Source organism: Eumetopias jubatus, unplaced genomic scaffold, assembly GCF_037043125.1.
Source record: "Eumetopias jubatus isolate StellerSeaLion01/CBP00866 unplaced genomic scaffold, mEumJub1_p1.0 scaffold_16, whole genome shotgun sequence".
NCBI lineage: Eukaryota > Metazoa > Chordata > Mammalia > Carnivora > Otariidae > Eumetopias > Eumetopias jubatus.
The window spans coordinates 63,496,090-63,516,790 of NW_028274822.1; the positions used below are offsets into that span (position 1 = coordinate 63,496,090).

The following is a 20,701-nucleotide window of genomic DNA, read 5'->3' on the forward strand; positions in this document are numbered from 1 at the left end:
CTGCCCTAGGCATCACATTCCAGAATTCTGTCTGGGGTCTCATGCTCATATATTTTGCATATATTTATTAGATGCTTACCAGGTACCAGGCACTGTGCTAGATGCATGGAATATGGGAAACACACTCCCCTGGCCTTTATTGAGAGCAAACAACTGTTCATCATCCTTCACAGAAAAATCCGCATTTACCCTTAATCCACCTACAGGGATAAGTTGAAGATCTGGTAATTCTTGGGTCTATACTTAGTTTACAAGACACAGAAGGGTAAACAATTCCAATTGCTTTTCCCTTTCCTTGGGAGACCTCTTTCCCATCTCCAGTAGACATGTGATGTGAGGTTTTGCAGAGTAACCTCTTTCTTGGATAGATGAATTTTTGTATACATTTGTAGGTCCTTGGATCCTTTCTGGGGCCATTACTCAGGTCAGGTACACAGTAGGGTTATTTTTCTCCAGTACTTAAGAACTGTCGTTTATGATCAAGCCTTTACTTATTCATAGTCTTGTTTAGTCACATCAAATCCTTTGTTTCTTTAGCTATAGAGTATCTACAAATAACTGAGGTCACTTTCAACCTTAAAAATTTAGCCCCCAAATAACTTGGAATAGTAATAGCTGACCTTGGATCTCTTTCACGTATATTGGATGGCTGTCCTTTAAGTTACCAATAATTTCTTTATTTTAGACTCAAGAACACCTCATATCTGGAATTCAGAAAGCCTTTTTGTAAGCTGTGCCGTTTTCTAGGTTCCTGAGGAGGACACAGTCCAACATCATTCATTATGAAACACTGTTTTCACAAGAATGATTTACTTGTCCTCTCACCTCACTGACACTTTGAGGAGCTTTATGAAAATACTGTGAAAAGGTAGACTCATTCCTGTCTGAGTTTGAAACCCCTGGTGACATTTAGACTAGAAGTGGTGTCACTGTGTTTGGGGACACCCCTGTGCTTTCTCTCTCCCCCTTGGCAGATGCTTCCTTTTTATTCCCCATTTGAATATCAGTTTGAGTCTCTTTGCTCTGAGTGAACTAGTTGGAGCTGAACGTTTTTACACAGGGATTTTATAGATAAACTGATAATTTTCGGAGGCGAGGAAACAAATTCTGTATGTTGATTTCCTCATTTTCTGAAAATTTTTGGATTATTATTTTTTATTTTTTATTTATTTTTTTAGCAGAATATTAAAATAAATTCACAAATGGGACTTCAATATGGAATATATTTTAAAATATATCATCAAAATAATGCATTATTTTACCTCCCTTGCCTTAGAATTTTTTAAGAAAAGTATAATGTATCTGATTGTTTTACCTTACCAGGTGAAGAAACAAAAGGCACATTTGTATCCCCATGATTTGGTTTGCAGCAGACTCACCTGGTGTTTTCCATAAAGCAGCTTCAATTTTGGAAGACGTATTTTAGGCCTACTTCCTCTGTGCTCTTAGGACTGAATTGTTCTTGTGCTATCAACATAATCTCCTCACGAAGAATTATGATCACCACTGGTTCCTTGGAAATATCCTGACCCTATTTTAGAGGAAATGCGCTCTTAATCCCAGAGTCCAGCAACATTGATTTTATGTTTGATGTGCCCTCATTCAGCTGTTGGTGTACTCAGGAAGCTCAGCTAAGTCATCCATCACCCTTTTTTTTGCTTTTCTCTTTTATTGTTAGCACCTGCCTCCAGAATCTTTTAATCTTTTTAAAATAATCTGTGGTAGGAGAAAGACTGTGAAACAACAGTTTGAAGCCACTGTATGTTGCTCTCCTCGGCTTGGGTTTTAGTCTGTTGTGTGGTGGCTCATGAGATGTAGAAAAGGAGCTTAGGCCTCCGTGACACACTCAGCTTCATCCAGAAAGACCTAAGGTGTTTGTTTTTGTTGGCAAATTCTTGGTGGAGATCCAGGGAGAGTTTGCAGGAACTGTATTTTTTTTATGTATTTGTTGCTGTTCCCACTGGCTCTTCTCACAGCCTGGCTTGTTTTGATGTTTTTCTTGAGGATGGATTGTGGTAGCACAGCCATGCCCGCTCACACATACCTCAGAAGTCAAGAAAGAGTTGAGTCAGGGTAGCCACAGAGAGGGACGGTGTTTGGCTCTGGCTCTAACAGAACCCATAGGTATGGACTCTGGCTCTAACAGAACCCATAGGTATGTTACCAGTTGTTCTAGCACCCTTGGTCTATCTTTCCCCGAGGTAGGGTCATTGCATCCAGGGTTGCTACAAGCGTAACAGGCCTTAGATTGCGGGTATTGATCAGACCTCCATAGTGAAGCTAGAAAGAAAGAAAAAGTCAAAAGGGAGAGAAGAGGCTTAGAGAAAGACGAAGAGGGGTGTTGGAGAAAAGGAAAGATGCCTTAAGAATTAAGGAACTCTCAGGTGAGGTAAATGAGGTGAAGGTGTGCTGGAAGGGAGTAAACTAGCAAAAGGAGTAAAGGACAGAGGAGAAAATCCCTACCTGCTTGGGGTGCTGGGCCTTCCCTACAATGGTAAAACATAAAACAAATGAGGAAAGACACCAAGCAGGTACTCAGAGAGTGGAGTGTGTGTGTGCACACGTGCACGTGTGTTGAGTGTTCACTCATGTGTAGCAAGAAATGTAAATGACCCAGAATCTGAAACCTCACCCATGTAGGCATGCCACCTCTTAAATGTTCTGATTTGTATGATAAAAATTTGCATGTCCCTGGAGCAGCCACACTTCCTGAGGGCTACCTCTGATATAACACCCCCTTGACCACACAGTCCTCTTTGATTTCTTTTCCTCTTAAAATCTGCAGTATTTATAATCACTACAAACGATTTAACCCACCATGGAATTCTGGCTGAAAAGGGCCCCATCTTGTTTGACGTACATAACTAGTCCTTCTGTATCCACCACACCTGTAAACACATTAAAAGTTCAGGAAGGGGACACCTGGGTGGCTCAGTCGGTTAAGCGTCTGCCTTCGGCTCAGGTCATGATCTTAGGGTCCTGAGATCGAGCCCTGCAGTGACTCCATGCTCAGTGGGGAGTCTGCTTCTCCCTCCCTCTCTCCCTCTGCCTTTCTGTCCGCTCGTGCACTTTCTCTCTCTCTCTCAAATAAATAAATAATTTTAAAAAATAAAAGTTCAGGAAGTACTTCCTGAATACTTGCACTAGGGATTGAGTGTAACTTTGGGGTTTTAAATTTATAAAGCATCTTATATTTAAAACTAGTTTGAAAGACCAATTTATTAGTTTTAATCCAGAGGACTCATTATTATGAAATGGAAAAAACAGCAGAATGAGTTGGTGGCCTGGAGGCTGATGCTTGTCTTTTCAGTGGAATTCATGGGGCTTTTTGTTTTCAGATGTTTCTTTAGGTATGAATAAAAAGGAGCAGAAGGCTCTAACCCAGTAATCATGTGTGGGTTTGAGTGCCTTTGATTAGGGAGTTTGGGGCTGCCTTACTATCTTTGAACAATTAAAATATCTGGAAGAAAAAAGAATTCAAATCTTGTCCTCTGTTTACTCACTGTAGAATTTCATTTCTTCTCTCTCTTAAGAATTTTAAAATAATGGCATATAAATAAAAACTCTTTGGGGATTTCTTTGAGAAGACCCAAAGTAATAATTTGTCTAGTTTAAGACTTTTATTATATAAACTGGTTTGGTATCAAAGATTTTGAGTTTCACATTTAACATTACCAGGTAATTAGAATAGGAATTAAGAGGTTTAAGTAAATCAGCCTTAGCTTTTTGTCTCTTTCTGAAGTCAGCTGCAATATGAAGGAATGTATTCCAAAAAGATGTGTGTGTATGTGCATGAGTGCCTATCTGCCTGAATATACAGAGAGAGGAAGACAGCAGGTGGAATTTTTAAAATAAGGAAAATATAGCAGTAATCCAAGTCAAGGACAGTGATTCTTAACCCCAGCCGCACACTAAAATCCCCTGGGGAGCTTTAAAAATTACAGATGCCTAAGCCCACCTGTCAGATTTCTGATTTAGTCTGTTTGAGATGAGGCCTAGGTATTGGTATTTGTAAAATACTCAGGTGATAAAATCTGCAGCCAGGTGAGGACAGCCACTGCTCTAAAGAATATGTGCAGAGTTGAATTCAAGGACTGTGAACAATAGAGCCAAATATAGAACTCAGCTCTCACTTGTAAATGAGGCTAATGAGAAATAATGCATGCTTTATAATTATATGACACCCTTACGGCATTTAGGGGTGATGATGACCATTTTATAGATCAAGAAACTGAGGCTAAAGAAGCTTATGTGACTAATCCAGAGTCACACAATTTGCAGTTAGTGGGTCTGGTTCTAGCCCGGCACCTCCAACTGGAAGGACGCTGCCCTGGTGTGCATGTATTAGTTCTCTAAATTACAACCACAAACCTCAAAAAGACTTTCATTAGTGTGTTCCTGATGAAGAATGGCATTTTGTAGAAGATGAGTCACCTTGTTTAATTGGGGAGGAATGAAATATTTGAATAGTTGGTTACTTTTTCAGCCAGTGCCTTTCAAAGTTTTTTACCCCTGACCTCCAGTGAGAAATAACGTCTTCTATCAAAACCCAGTACAAACACAGATATATATATTCGGAGCCCGAACACACCTTCTCATTGTGCTTATCCTTACTGTAGGTAAACTGTCTCACTAGTGCTTACCCTTGCTATTTGCACTCCAATATTTTCCATTCTATTCTATTTCTTTAAATGCTGGTTGCAATCTGCTGCACTGATTGCTTTAATGGACTGGGACCCATGACCTGAAAAACAGTACAGCTTCCCTTCTCTCTGAAGGCCACAGAAAGGGTAACATCATGATTAGAGAAGTGAATGACCTGTCTTACACAGCCTTTATGGAAAGATCTGTTGTAGGCCAAAGAATGAATATCATTTGGTACAGTGTATAGGTAATATTATTAGTTGTAAGCTTGGTGTCTTGATGCTATGTGTTCAGCCAGGCTTTTAACCCTTTTAAGGAAAAATCTTACAATGAAGAATATGGTTTTTCCAAGGCAGGATAATGAATGCTGTGATCTCTTCAGTTTGTTTGTTTGTTTTTCCTTTTTTTGGGGGGGGGGGTAGGGGCAGATAGAGAGGGAGAGAGAGAGAATCCTAAGAAGGCTCCATGCCCAGCATGGAGATTGACTTGGGGCTTCATCTCATGACCTGAGCTGAAATTAAGAGTCGGACATTTAACCGACTGAGCCACCCAGACACCCCAGGTTCTAGCAATTTCTTAAGAAATTATCTGACTTACATTTTAAAACCTGATTGTATTAAATGAGAGTCAACATGTAGAGTGCCTTTCAAAGGTATTTTTAAATATATGAAGTACCATTTGCAAAATAATATTATTTAAATTTTTCTAACTGCCTTTGGGGGGTGGGCGGTCTTGCATTCCAACAAGCATGATTGTGAAGTTTTTGCGAGCTGGCCTGGGCATGGATTTCTCTTCTTCCTCACAGTGCTTTGCCTGAGATGGTTACGTGGGAGATGCTCTGTGATCATTTGTCACAGGGAGGCTCAGCCTGCACCTAGGTGTCTGGCCCACAGCCTGAAAATGGAGAAGAGAATGCTGAAGACTTTGAGGATGGGAAAATTGGGCAGCCTTTTTAAAATTTTTCTTTTCTTCCAAAACATTTTTATATCCTGATTTTCCATCAGCATCCTCATTTAGCATTTCCATATATTTATATGTGCAGGGTTGTAACTACCCCCTACACGCAAGAGTGTGTGCCCATGGGCTCACCTGGTGGGAACTGAACCTAAAGGAGGTGGCTCCTGGCTCAGTCCTGGCAGTCTGCGTGTCTGCCCTTCAGGTGACACTGCCAGACCCCATGGTGATTCTGACTGCTAGAGGTTCAACTTGTCCTCATTCCAAACAATATTGTTTAATTTATTCCCATTGTGAACCCTGGTTAACGAAGAAAACACTAATGTTGAAATACTAGTGAGAAGATTAAAAAACTATAATCACTCTGCAAATTTATCTCAATGTCTTGCTCAGATCTATATGTTTAATTATTCTGATAGATGTTTCTGGTTTTTTACAATGTAATGTTAAAGAGGAAAAATATGTTGATAATTATATTCTGGTTAAGTTTATATTTATTGAGAATAAGCATCATTCGCACCTAGAAAGGTGCTTGCAAACAATGGCACAAAACAAAAATTGCAAAAGCAAGCTCATTGTTTATTAAAGTTGGAAATACAAAACTTATTAATGTTAGTTAAAAGCAGTTAATTGTTAATCATAAAACAATTTTATTTCATTATTATTCCAGCTTTATTGAGATATAATTCACCTACCATACATTCCCCCCCCATTTAAAGTATATATTTCAGTATTTCTAAAAATATATTTATTCAGGGCGCCTGGGTGGCTCAGGCAGTTAAGCGGTCTGCCTTTGGCTCAGGTCATGATCCCAGGGTCCTGGGATTGAGTCCCACATCAGGCTCCTTGTTCAGCAGGGAGCCTGCTTCTCCCTCTCCCTCTGCTGCTCCCCCTGCTTATGCTTGCTCTCTCCCTCTCTCTCTGTCTGTGTCAAATAAATAAATAAAATCTTTAAAATATATATATATATATTTATTTATTCTTTTTTTTTTAAGATTTTATTTATTTATTTGACAGAGAGAGCAAGAGAGCACAAGCTGGGGAAACAGTAGGAGGGTGAGGGAGAAGCAGGCTCCCCGCCAAGCAGGGAGCCTGATGCGGGGCTCGATCCCAGGACCCTGGGATCATGACCTAAGCCGAAGGCAGATGCCTAACCATCTGAGCCACCCAGGAGCCCCTATTTATTTATTCATTTAATTCATTTAAGCAATCTCTATACCCAACGTGGGGTCAAACTCACGACCCTGAGATCGAGTCTCATGCTCCAACTGAACCAGGCAGGTGTGCCCCTCAGTATTTTTTAGTATATTCATAGAGTTGTGCAATCATCACTACAATCAATACACTTTTGTTACTCCAGAAAGAAACCTCATACCCGTTAATGGTCATTCCCATTTTCTCCCAAGATCACAGTTGTAGATCACCACCAGTCTACTTTTAGTCTCTATAGATTTGCCAATTTTGGACATTTCATATAAAGGGAATGATATAATATGTGGTCTTTGGTGACAGTCTTCTTTCATTTAGGATGATGTTTTCAAGGTTCATCCATGTGTTAGCATGTATCAGTGCTTCATTTCTTTTTATGGCTGAATAATATTTCATTCTGTGAATTTGTTTAGCCATTTTCCTGTTGTTGAACATTTGAGTTGTTTCCACTTTTTGGCTATTATGAATATTACTGCTGTGAACGTTTATAGAAGTTTTTGCGTGTATACATGTTTTCATTTCTCTTGGTTATATACCTAGAGTGGAACTGCTGGGTCATATAGTAAATATATGTTTAACTTTGAGGAACTGCCAGACCATTTTCCACAGCAGCTACACTATTTCACATTCCTGTCAACAATGTATGAGGGTTTCCATTTCTCCATGTTCTCACCAATACTTGTTATTATCAGTCTTTTGATTATAGTCATCCTCGTGGGTATGAGGTGGAATCTCACTGTGGTATTGGTTTGCATTTCCCTGATGGCTAATGATGCTGAACATCTTTTCATGTGCTTGTTGGCCATTTGTATATATTTTTGGAAAATTATCTATTTAGATCCTTTGTCCATTTTTTAATTGGATTGTCTTTTTTATTATTGAGTTGTAAAAGTTCTTTATATATTTTAGATATATAATGAGATACATGATTTGTAGAAATTTTCTCTCATTATGTGGGTTGTCTTTTCACTTTTCCTTCACGCACAAGTTCCTAATTTTAAGTACAGTATATCTGTTTTTCTTTTGTTGTTTGTGTTTTTGGTGGGATAATTAAGAAGGCTTTGCATAATTAAAGATCACAAAGATTTACTCCTGTGTTTTCTTCTAAGAATTTTATAATAGTTTTGGTTCTTACATTTAGATCCATTTTGAGTTAATTTTTGTGTATGGTCGAGGAAGAGGTCCAGTTTCATTTCTTTGCTTGTGGATATCCATTATGCAATCACCATTTGTTGGAAAGACTCTTCTTTCCCAATGATTGATCAAAACTTCTGTCAAAAATGAATTGACTATAAATGTGAGGGTTTATTTCTGGACCCTCTGTTCCATTGATCATACTTAGCCTTATGCCAGGACCACATTGTTTGCAGCTTTTGAGTTGATCATGTCGTTTTTGTCCTTTATTTTATTAATATGGTATATTACTTTAATTGATTTTTGGATGTTAAACCAACCTTGCAGTCCTGGACTGAATCCCAATTCATCATGATACATAATCTTTTTTATATATTGATGGATTTTGGTTTGCTACTTTCTTGTTGAGGATTTTTCATCTAATTTCATAACAGATATTGGTTTGTTATTTCTATTCTTATAATGTCTTTGGTTTTGTTATCTTGGTAATATTTCTCTCATAGGATAAGTTGGGAAATGTTCTCTATTTTTTAGAAGAATTTGTAAAGAATTAGTTAAATCTTCTTTAAATGTCTGGTAAAATTCACCAATAAAGCCATTTGGGCCTGGGCTTTTCTTTGTGGGAAGTTATAAATTACTAATTCAATGTCTTGTTATAAGTCCATTCAGATTTTTTATTTCTTCTTGAATCAGTTTTGATAGTAGGGGCCTTTCTAGGGATTCTTCCATTATATCTAAGTTATCTCATTTGTTGGCATACAGTTGTTCATGTTATTTCATTATAATCCTTTTTATATTTGTAAGATGGGGACAATGACATTGCTTCTTTTGTTCCTGAGTTTAGTAACTCGAGTCTTTTTTTTTTCTTTTTTTGTCAGTCTACTAAAGGTTTGTCAATTTTGTTGATTTTTCCAAAGAACGAAATTTTGTTTTTGTTGATTTTCTCTATTATTCTATTTATATTTCATTATTTTCTGCTCTAATCTTAATTATTCCCCTCCTTTTTTAAAAAAAAGAGTTTATTGAGAGAGAGAGAGAGCATGTGAGCCGGGGGAGGGGCGGAGGGAGAGGGAGAGAGAGAGAATCTCAAGTGGACTCAATGCTGAGTGCAGAGCCCGATGCAGGACTTGATCTCATGACCTTGAGATCATGACCTGACCGAAATCAAGAGTCAGACGCTTAACCAACTGAGCCACCCAGGTGCCGCTCCCCTCCTTCTTTCGATTTCATTTGCTCCTAAATATTTCTTAATTTGCTGTATGCCCTTTAGACAGTTTTCAGAGATTTTAAATGGTTAATTTTTAATAATTTTTATTGCTTATTTTCCTGGGGAGTGGGACCATGGAGCTCCTTTTTTTTTTTTTTTAAGATTTTATTTGTTTGAGAGAGTGAAAAAGCACAAGCGGGGACCAGGGGGAGGGAGGGGCGGAGGGAGAGGGAGAAGTAGACTCCCTGCAGAGCGGTGAGCCCAATGCAGGACTCTGTCCCAGGACCCTGGGATCATGACCTGAGCTGAAGACAGACACTTAAGCAACTGAGCCACCCAGGTACCCCTACCATGAACCTCCTTACTCCACTATTTTAGAAGTGGCTCTCCCAGATTATATTTTAAATATGTTCAGTTTCAAACATATTATAACATACATGTAGATAAATCATGTTTTCCTTACATAATTGACTGAAACTAAATTTTATAGCAAACATTTCTCTTTAAATGGGCAACAGTAAGAAATTTTTCTTTGTGTTTTATAAGTAGTATTAAAGATTGTATTGAAATTTAATTTTGCTATAAATTTTTAATAATATACTTCACAAAAAATCCCTAGCATATCAAACCTGTGATATCATAGATATTATTACTTAGGTTGAAATTTTTTCAAATGAATTAATTTAAAGTCCAATTAAAGTTGCTATTAAGTAAATAATAGTACAGGTGGAATGCAGATATTTTAAGAATCCTGAGTGCGGGCCTTGAAGGACTGAAATATACGGAACACTGGAATTTGGTCCCAGCAGTGAAGTGAGAAAACATATGAGCACTGAGCCTTGACATGACTTGCTAATGGCAATTTCAGGCAACAGTGGAGGCAGCACCAGAAACTGGTCTCCTGACCAGGGTTAGACCACACTAGGAGGAGCTAAGGCCAAAGTGTTCTGGGCATAATGACTGCAGAGAGAACCTGTATGTAGCTTAAGACCTAGGAGCCGTTGATCTGAAATCTGATCAAGGTTCTCCATTTGCTGTTTTATCTGTTTGAACTAAAACTTACCAACAAGGGTATGTGTGACCAAATTGCCACACTGCAGCCAACCTTCACCAGGGTTTCTATTTCTAAAAGGGTTAAATGGTAAATAGACAGTTTTGGAAAGCTTTTTCTTTAAGGTACATTACAGGGAAAAAATTATAAAGGCATTTGCAACATTACTATTTCTGGGCCTTTGAATTTTTTTAAATTTGGTTTTATTTGTATGACCAAGATTGAGTTTCTGCCAGAAAACCATTCGTCCTGTGAAAATTCCAAACATTTTTATTATTGCCACTATATTTTATTGTATTCTACTGCTTTACTAATTTGGGTGTTTATGGTTAAGAATAACAGTCTTGATTAAGGTCACTTTTAATAAAAACGGGACCACATTTCACCTTATCCACATGAAAGGCACTCTTGAGTGCCTGCTCTTCTAACCTTTTTGGTTTCTGCCTGTTTCACGGTGGCAAGATGTCCTCAAAGTGTAATTGATCTTCATTATCTCTGGCTAATCAGGGGCCTCATGGGCACCCCTAAAATTTTCCCATTTCCTTGTGGTTATTTCATTGCCTTTGTAGAAAGAACAAAGAAATCTGACTGACATTATAGTGGGCTTAAAAATTATCTTTTAGTTTCAGTACTTTTCAATTCACAAATGAGTAAGATATTAAACTGAACAATTCCTTCAATCACATTACAATTTTCAGTATTAGAATAGGTTCCAATGAATCTAAATGAAGACATTTTAAATTAGAAAGAAAAGAAAGGGCTATGGACATAACAAGCTAGAGATAGAGAAAAAAAAGGATGGGATGCTTTTTTTCTGGAAAACTGATTTTTTTTAAAGATTTTTTATTTATTTGTCAACGAGAGAGAGAGAAATAGAGAGAGCACAATCGGAGGAGTAGCAGGCAGAGGGAGAAGCAGGCTCCCCACTGAGCAGGGAGCTGGACACAGGACTCGATCCCAGGACCCTGGGATCATGACCTGAGCCGAAGGCAGACGCTTACCTGACTGAGCCACCCAGGCGCCCCTGAAAACTCTGATTCTTATAAATATGTACATTTATTTTTATTTACCTTTTTATATGACCAGTATAGAACCAGCCACTTCATCCTTTCAGAGCCCCCAAAAAGGAAATTTATCAGAGGTTTAGTTTAATCTAAAGAAAAAATTGCCCAAAGGTACAATTAAGTTTGCTTCTAACTGTGTCTTCCTTGAGATGGGAAGACTTCCTTCTCAGAGAGTAAAGTGGTCTCTGTGTTCTGTCGGCCCTTACAAGAGCCTTGGTCTCAGATAATTAATTCATTCCTTTAATCTTTTAAATGGGACTTGTCCATCAAGGTCCTTCTAAAAAATAGGATTTGGTTCAGGGGTCTTCCTTGGACCTGCCACATTTAGAATTAACCTGATTAGTGGTTAAGAATAGATTTTGGAGTGAGACTTCCTGGTTCAAGTCCTGGCACCACCACTTACTAGCTGTGTGACATTGGACACAGTCGCTCTATGACTCAGTTTCCTCATCTGTAAGATTGGGAAAATAACCAGTATTCATATGTTACCTGTAAAGATTAAATGGCTTAAGTAAATAGTAAAGTGCTTTGGAATACGTAGTAAGTGCTGTATGAGTGTCAGGTATTATTGTTATTATTTAGGTTAAGAACCCCTCCTCCTACAGGACCCTTGTTCACTCATTCATTTATTCATTCATTCATTCACCTGCTCCTTGCTGAGCACTCTGCTACTCTCACTACTTCACTACCTCTTGCTCAGGATGAACTAGGAATGTCATGGACGGGGACAGTTCCCAGCTTTCTTTGTATTCTGTCTGTCACAGTGACTGGTATTTAATGAGTGCTCGGCTCTGACATAAATGAGGATTGACCTCATGTTTTCAAGGGTGACCTGATACCAGAGAACAATGGTTCTTATTTTTAAAGCATATGTATGCTAGGCTTGTCTTAAAGTGTCAAGGATGAGAACTGAGTATAGTTCTATAGATCTGATGTGATTTTGGATTAACTTGGATTTTAGCCTGTGATTTTTCTAGTGTTTGCCTTAGTATATGCTTTAAAACAGTAACTAAAACTCTGGAATGTGCCATGACTTTTTCTCAACTTTTGAAGAAATTAACACTTTCATTAAAGCCAGGAACCTAAAGGTCTTGGAACTGCCCAGACACATCCTGGAATTTATAAGCAAGACAAAGAGGGGCTCCAGAGACAATAGCCTGCGCCTCTCCTCCAAATTCAGATTGTCCAAGAAATGCTTATGATTGCAAATAAACCACTGCTTTAGAATCCTCAAGAATTATGATCACAGCATTGTTCAGTAATTTAGCAATAACACCCACCAAATATAGATACCATATATTGTGCCATATACTGTATGTGTATAAGAATGCACAATGTTTGCCAATAGAATAGTGCTATTGAAATTGGTATTTCCATCTTCAAGGGGTCAAAGTTCTTACAGGGTTAAGAACTAGGAATGGAATCATAGTATCTAAGATCTGAGTTGTAAACATCTTGAGCTTCAGGTCATGATCCTGGAGTCCCGGGATCGAGTCCCGCATTGGGCTCCCTGCTCAGCGGGGAGTCTGTTTCTCCCTCTGACCCTCCCCCCTCTCATGTGCTCTCTCTCTCTCTCTCTCTCTCATTCTTATTCTTGCTCTCCCAAATAAATAAATAAAATCTTAAAAAAAAAACATTTTGAGCTTATGTTTTATGGTCTGCCCACAAATAGGATGAGTTGTGAAGGTTATTTAGCCTTCTAGCTTTTAGACAAAATTAATAAATAAATTTGAAAAGCAAAATAAAATATTTTTCTGAATAACCACATTGAATGTTTTAAATATTAAAATATTTGGTGTGTTTTTATATAGAATATGTGTATATTTTACCTGAAATGGGAAGAGGCTACCAACACCTTTAAAAGGCCTCCCTTGATGATGATGTGGCAGTCTTATGAAGGCACCATCAATAAGTCTTGTTGATAGGAAAAACAGTTTGGGAGGTGCCACTGGAAGAATGCATGCAACAGAAGTAGAAAGCTGATTCCTTAACCCCAGTGCCAGGACTCTATTTTCCTGGTGCCTGGCTCTCTCAGGGAACGAGGAGGCTGGGAGGACCTGATAGCTGGGCCACATTCATGGAGTGGACTGATGGCATCTTCATAATTCTGTCTTTAAGAAGAGTCTGCTCATGGCACTTGAGTTATTCCAGAAAGCAAAATTAGAATTCTTTCTTAACATATGATATCCAGAAGTCCTCAAGGACTTCCAGAGTTTTTATGAAGAATGCCAAATATCCTAGAAATTGTATTTCAACACACTCTTTTAACATAAGCTAATTTAGCTTCACCACTACTGTGAGCCCTGACAACACTGTCCACCCCTACTACCTTTTCCAAGAGGTGTGGGTGGATCAGTATCAGCCCATTAGCACAAGCAGGGAGGACAGCAGGAAGCACCTGCCCTGTGGTACTGGGCCTGGCCTTTAGCCCAAGAGGGCGGCATTATGATTTTACACACATGTGCACACAAATGCGTGCATGTTGAGTACCATTGTTTAAAATCATTGTTGCGTAGCAGTTGCTTGGGCCCTAAAACAGGAGACCTGGATTCTACTCTCATTTCCTTTGGGTGATGTGAACAAGTCATAAATCCTTCAAGCCCCAGTTTGCTCATTTAAACTGAATGAGGAGTTTGAATTAGACCAAAATTTTGGAAGAAACTTTGATGTGCAGGTGAATCACCTGGGGATTTTGTTCAAATGCAGACTCTGGTTCAGTAAGTCCAGGGCAGGATCCAAGATCCTGTATTTCTCGCCAGCTCCCAGGTGATGCTGATGTTGATGTTCCCTGGACTAATTTGAGTGGTAAGGGTGTAGATATGACATCTTATTCTGTCCTCCAACCACCCTGTGATACAGGTATTCTTAGCTTCATTTTACAGTTGAGGAAACGGGGCTTAGCTAAATCCTGTCAGATGGCAGGACTAGAACTCAAACTTGGGTCTAACTGGCCCCAGAATTTGGCCACTGTAAAAACTTTATATTGCCTTCCTTTTTTTAAATGGGACTTGGAAGAATAACTGCAGTTTTCAAAGGTGTGTAACTCAGTAAGGAGTTGCTTAGCCATTATGAAAATCTATACCACCATAAACACAGAATAATACATAATTCTTTTTTTTCCATTAGAAGAAAAAGTATTGTGGTGGCATAGATAATGTGTAAGGTAAATGCCAAAGTCTGTTAATACAGGGGGTATTGTTGCATATTAGGAAGTATTTTAAGGCTATTTAATTTAGACTAATTTATTTAATAACCTTTTAATCTACCTTGTCAGCTTGCTAGTTCCATCGTGTTGCATATTTTTATATTTGCTGACATTTCTACCGGTAATGATGGGGGTATCGAGTACTGTGATTAGGGGATATGCAGTGTTCATATTTCTACATAAAAACCTCTCTGTTGCTTTTCTTTTTTTTTTTTCTTTTCTCTTCTCTTCTCTTCTCTTCTCTTCTCTTCTCTTCTCTTCTCTTCTCTTCTTTTCTTTAAGACAGAGAGAGAGTGTGTGAGCAAGCCAGGGGTGGGGGTGCAGAGGGAGAGGGAGACAGAATCTTAAGCAGGCTCCACGCCCGGCACAGAGCCCATCCTGGAGCTTGTTCTCATGACCCTGAGATCATGACTTGAGGCAAATCAAGAGTCTAGTGCTTAACTGAGCCACCCAGGCGCCCCCCCATCACAATTTTTTAAGCACTAAGAATGCATTAGTACATTATTTCATGCTATAGGCTGATGTCCACAAATATCAAACAATTACTATGTCTTGAGTCTGCAGAAGTCAGCGTTCTTTTAAAATCCTCATTCATGACTTTAAGCATAGCAAAGTTACTGAAAATGAACTGTTTTGTTTTCTGAAGGCCAAATTCCAGGACTTAATTTTTATGTGGAAAACTTCACCTCAGAGCAGAATTTTACAGCATAGTTATAAACCTCAAAGAATAGGAATTTGTAATGGACAGGGCCATTGATTCTTAACAGGAGTCACATTAACAGGTATACAAGACACATAAAATGGTTCCAAGAGCCTCTGGCAACATGTGGACATACAGAATCTTTAACATGGATTTGCAAGTTAGTGCCTAAAAGGAATTGGCAGTCAGGCTCTAAAAATCCAATTATCGATCTGCTGACATACTTTAGTTAGTTCAGGGAACTTTCGTTTGGAAGATTATAAGTTCACTGCCCATTGAGCAGAATGATGGGTGGGGTGGGGTGGGTAGGAACTTCTGAGTCAGCCTGCCCAGGGCTCTGACCCCGAGAACCCCAGCTTGCCTCTTAGCAGCCAACTTGACCTTGGACAAAGTACTCACCCTCTCTGAACCTCACCTTCCTCCTCACAGGGTTGACATGAAAGTAAAAAGATATACAGCACTTGAAAGTGCCTAGAACATAGCAATAGATCTTTAGAAATGTTTATAAATGCTAATTTTCTGCTATATAACCATTATAAAAGTATTCCTAACTCTCCAAATGATATTTCTCTGTCAAAATTTCTGTTGTGAGTGGGATACCTGTTGAAGGTGGGAACATGGTGCGGGAGACAGCAGGGCATGGCCAAGAAGCGCATGGCGATTAAATCCAAGGATTGGGCCGGGCAAGATGCTAACCCAGGTTATATGTGACAGAGGAAGATTCTGGTATAGCAGAGCTCCCCTACACCACCCAGAGGTATTTTCTGAAGCTAATGAGCCCTGAGTAGCCCCTGAGCCAAAATCCCTGCTCTGTGCTGTCTCTTTTGGCCATTCAGGTCACAGATATTCCCAATCACCTCAACTTGTCATATTCAGATCTGGCTGGAAGCCAATCCTTAGAGCTTGTTAAGTTCCTTAAATAAGGAACTACCTACACATGGCATCTAAGACAAGTTCAGCCCTACGGTAAACGCGTGTCGGTCAGATTACATGGAAGGTCCAGTATATTTCCTCCTAAGGTCTCTAACCACTTAGTAAATATTTGTCAGATGAAAAAACGAAATGAAAACCTTTATAGAGGAAACCTGAAGATGTTGGTAGAGTGGGTCTATGGAGACAAAGGCTCTTCAGGTCATCGTTGCTGTCAACAGACCCTGTGAAAATGTCTATTGCAGGCGACCGACCCTTCCTTGCATCATTTCCAAGGCCTCTGGGGTACACAGGGAAACCACATACAGCTTTGGGACATTTTTTTAACTACTAGCAAAAGCAGCCCATCAGAGTACTCATTTTAAAGATGCATATTTAAAGACAAGGAGGGAGGAAAGAATTCTTAAATGCAAATGGCTTTTACACTTTCCTACTTATGTGTTTTGTTCAGCAGACTAGTGTCTTCCCACACCCTTCTGCTGTGTGTGCTGCCATTTTCTCCGAATTAAAGGAAGAGAAATATTGGCACCTATCAGTTAAAAAGCCCCAGGGATCCACATACCATCAGGGCCAGCTAGAATGAGGTGTTTATCAGGGCACGAACCCCTGGCTTCTGGGAACCCCCGGTCTGACCTCTGTGCTTTCTTCCTAAAGTCCTCGGGCCAGGGCTTAAAAGGAAATAGAACAAAATTAAGGCCACCACTGGGTGATTTAGCCTTTAGTGGATGCTGAAGATTGGTGACATGCTGGTGTTAGTCAGGCAGTGTGGCCAGCACACGCCAGACACAGCCCAGAGTGGCTCTGGAACCTGTGCCAGCCTGCGGTTGGGCCTGGTGTGCAGTTTGGGCAACATTTTGAAAACAAGCTCATCCATAAAGTCAAAGTGATTTTATTTATAATTTATAATTTATAAACCTAATAAACATTGAGAACAATTAAAAGGAATGAACAAGGAGCTTAATTAAGATTGACCCCCCCACCCCTCCCATCCCGCACAAATACCCAGTGATAAGGAGGCCAGCCAGACAATATAAGTGTGTTAAGGCAGAGTGGGAATACAACGCGGCCATTAAAGGTGAAAAATATGTTAGTTTTTTTAGATACGTGAAATATGCATCTTTACTAATGTTGAACCCCGAAGTGGACTATTTGCAACCATTTCAAAAATGCAGGTATAATCATTAACAAATGGCAGAACCGATTTTCATAATGTTGACTAATGTTTTCATCATATTGACTAAATCCCTAATTTTTAAAAACGGACTCTCATAGCAGTCATATGCAATCTTGTGAACATTCCCTTTTGAGGACTTGATTTCGGAGTGATCCTGTCACTCTGACTAAACCGACAAGGAAGTGCCATCCCCGGGTGGCAAGGACCAGGGACTACAGGGACAAAGGAGAGCCAAAGAGCAGCAGGGCTGGCTTGAAGCCAGTGCCTGAAGCCTGATGCTTTCTGATGCTGGCTCTTCTCTGAGGAGGGTCCCCTGCCCTGGTGATCACACCCCAGCCCAGTCTCCTGAGCCTCACCCTCTTCGTTCACCCAGCCATGTGACTCTGAGATGAATTCAGGGACACGTAGAACAAGAGAGGAGAGTTATGTTTTAAATTTGGAAATTGCTCAAGAAAAATCAGGCTGTCTTGATTGGCACATGCAAATGTACGCAACTGTTAATTTTCTTGCTGAAATTCCCATTTCCTTTATCCACACAAAATCTCTGAAGAATCTCCTTGATGATTCTTTTGTTCCCTTTCTGCCCCCACCCCCAGTAATTAAAACATGAAATAGTGATGTCTTCTGGCCAACCTGAGGACCTGGTGGTGACATCAAGCCCAGGCCACTGCTGTTGGCCCCAGGTGACATGCTGGGGCCAACAGCAGGGACGGGCTGCTGACGTAACTGTCTTCATTTCTAATGCTGGTAGTAACCAACAGCGTTTAGTTTTGCTTTGACAACTCCTCCTACAGCCAAAACTATTGTTATGGCCCACATGTCATTGCTATTTATCCTAAATAAGGAAAAACAAAGGCTATTCTGGGCGTAGAGCAGGGCTTGTGGCTGGGTTTATTTGCAATATTACCATGGCACGCTGCCCTTCTCACTGTGGCCACACCGTGATTTTTCTGAAAAGTGCTGCAACAGACACACGGCCTTCTCTTAAGTCTTTTCACACAGCCCCAGGGCATCAGAATGCACTGGAGATGTTTTACGCACATATGAAAAACTGCCTAGACCTCAGGGGAGACCCAGACTGTGCTTGCACAAAATGAACCAGGAAAAAGCGCCCTCCTGAGAGCTGTCTCTGCTTTGCCATTTGGATTCTTCTCTCTAATTTCTGAACCTTGTAAACTAAAACCGCCTAGTAGTAAGAGTCCTGCCTTTACAGCACCCCAGTAGGTATATTTTCGCCACCATGCATTGAGAAATAGGGGCGGGGGGGAGAGAAAGGGCAGAGCCGACAGGAAAGTGAGAGTGGGGGGAGAACTGAGTGTTTCCTGCTGTGCTTATGACTTTGACAGTTGCCAGTGCCCAGCTTAGCTGCGAGAGCTATGTGAACTGCTCCCATCAGTTAGAGAGAAACTTTGGGGATTGGAGGGCCCTGAGGACAGCCTGCAGCCTGGCTCCTGGTATGAGAGACGCTGTGGGCACTTCAAGCCAGGATGTGCTCTTGAAGCTCGATCCACAGCAGAGAAGCCTAAGTGGCTAAGCATCCCTGCCTGTTTGCACGCGCTGCCTCGGTAAGCCCTCGCTTCATTTCTTCAACCTTGAAAGCTTCCAGCAGGGATCAAGGGAAGAAATATTGTATTGGGATTTGTAGATCTCCCCCTTTCTGCCTTATCCAGTTTGATATTTGCCTGTTAAAAAGATTATTGAATGCAATGGAACACGATGATCTGTCTAGCTGCATTTTGCTCGTCTGTGCGCGTAACATGTCCCAGGTGAGGCCAGACATGAGAAATGCAGACTAATCGTTGCTGTCTGTTGCTGTATATGATGACACTGGGTGTTCAGCTGCTCTCAGGATTTGAGACCCTGGACTTGTTATCTGCTCTGTGACACCGCCCGCTTCCTGCCACAGAGCTCCTGATTTCTGTGGATGGCAGTTGATAATTGGTAGCCACAGTCTGCGGTCAGAGCCATAGCATTTGAGTCTAGCACCTGGGCTGGGCCCCGCTGATACAGTAGAGAGAGAGAGACAGACAGAAGCACGCACACACACACACAGTCACACACTCACACCCCACGCTGGCTATAACTGCAGCTCTGAGCTGCCTAAAGAGGAGATGGCCTGAAGCTGAAGGGATGCTTTGAACTTGGGGGGGTGGGGGGGCTGCATCACGGTGGACTCCCCCTTGCAAAGGACCCGATTATGTCCAGTGACCACCTGAACAACAGCACACTGAAGGAGGCCCAGTTTAAAGACCTGTTCTTGAAAAAAGGTACACTTTCAAAGGGCAACTGTGGGTGATACCTGTTCTCTGGGGTTTGTGGTGGTTGTTCTTGGAGTTTGGTCTGAGGACAGAGTTGAGAAGAGTAAGAACTCTTTCTCAAGAAGTTCATATCTACCTAAGAAGGGTCTTTCAGCTCTGAGAATGCCTCAGGGCTTGACTCTCTGTGGGAAGATGTATTTTAGGCTTTCTCATCTTCTTTCTCATCTGCAATCAGTTTGTTCCTGCTGGAGATGCTATACATGTAAATATACAGGTTTGTTGCTTTGGAGCTTTGTTTTTTCAAATGTTCTATACTGAGACTAACTCTCCCCCACCCCCGGAAATTCTATTACTCACTGCTAGATTCATGGGTACTTTTTTTTTTTCACCCGGAGTCGTTGAAAACAGCATCTGAAAGAAAAGATGTGTTTCTCAGGATGTGGGTGGTTTACTGGGTTGTTTCTCAGGTCACCAGTCTAGTAACAGTAGACCTGAGGCAAGCCAGCTGTGACTCTTGAGAGGCAGCCTGTGGGGACAGAGACTGCTAGCTGGGGAGCATTCAGAAGCCACTCTGCTCTTAAATGTGAAGGAGATGGTTACTTGTGCAGCTGTATATTTTTCGGATACATTTTCCTAAATTAATAATGTGGGGGTGGGGTGGGGGTGGATTTTAAATGAATCCTATAGAGGGAGTTATGGATTTATGTATGTATTTTTTTCCATTTATAACATAGTGGAGGGATAGACTTTTTTTTTTTTTTTTTGGAGGGATAGACTTTTAAAAGGTTTGTAATTGCTTTTACTCCTCTGCTATGTTTTCAGAAAAATCCTGTCAATCATCTTTGAGTGGAACATATTTAGCTAGATTTCTTTCTGAAGAGATCATGAGACTCTAGATTCTAAAATGTATGAAGAGAAGTTGAATTGGATGAATGCTTGGACCTTAGTAATTTAAAAAGACGTTTTTCTAGCTGGATGGCCCTGCAGTGTCTGCGTTCTAGGGATTCAGTAGTCAGTCAATTTATTGGTCACTGCTCCTTGCCTGCCAGTGTCATTAAAGGCACCTGGCTGTGGGCTCGAGTCAGGCAGATGTGGGCCACACCTTGCCCTCAGAGAGTCCTGTGCCGTTTGACTGCGCTCTGCTTTCCCCTCTCCTCCTAGAGATCATAGG

The 20,701-nt window shown here is 40.5% G+C and overlaps 1 protein-coding gene across 8 annotated transcripts in view; it reads left to right on the plus strand.

Moving 5' to 3' along the window:
• Positions 1-20,701, plus strand: part of LDLRAD4 (low density lipoprotein receptor class A domain containing 4) — a 439,821-nt gene that overhangs the window by 384,332 nt on the left and 34,788 nt on the right. Inside the window, exon 1 of one of the 8 annotated variants that reach the window (XM_028089369.2) lies at positions 18,595-18,837. The exons of 6 other annotated variants lie outside the window; for them this stretch is intronic. Coding sequence is in view for 1 of the 2 variants with exons in the window: in XM_028089364.2 (XP_027945165.1) it covers positions 19,470-19,539 (70 nt within the window). In the remaining variant the exon portion in view is untranslated. Of the gene's footprint in view, positions 1-18,594; positions 18,838-19,300; positions 19,540-20,701 lie in introns of those variants that run through there. One more of the 8 variants, XM_028089364.2, reaches the window with a different exon arrangement.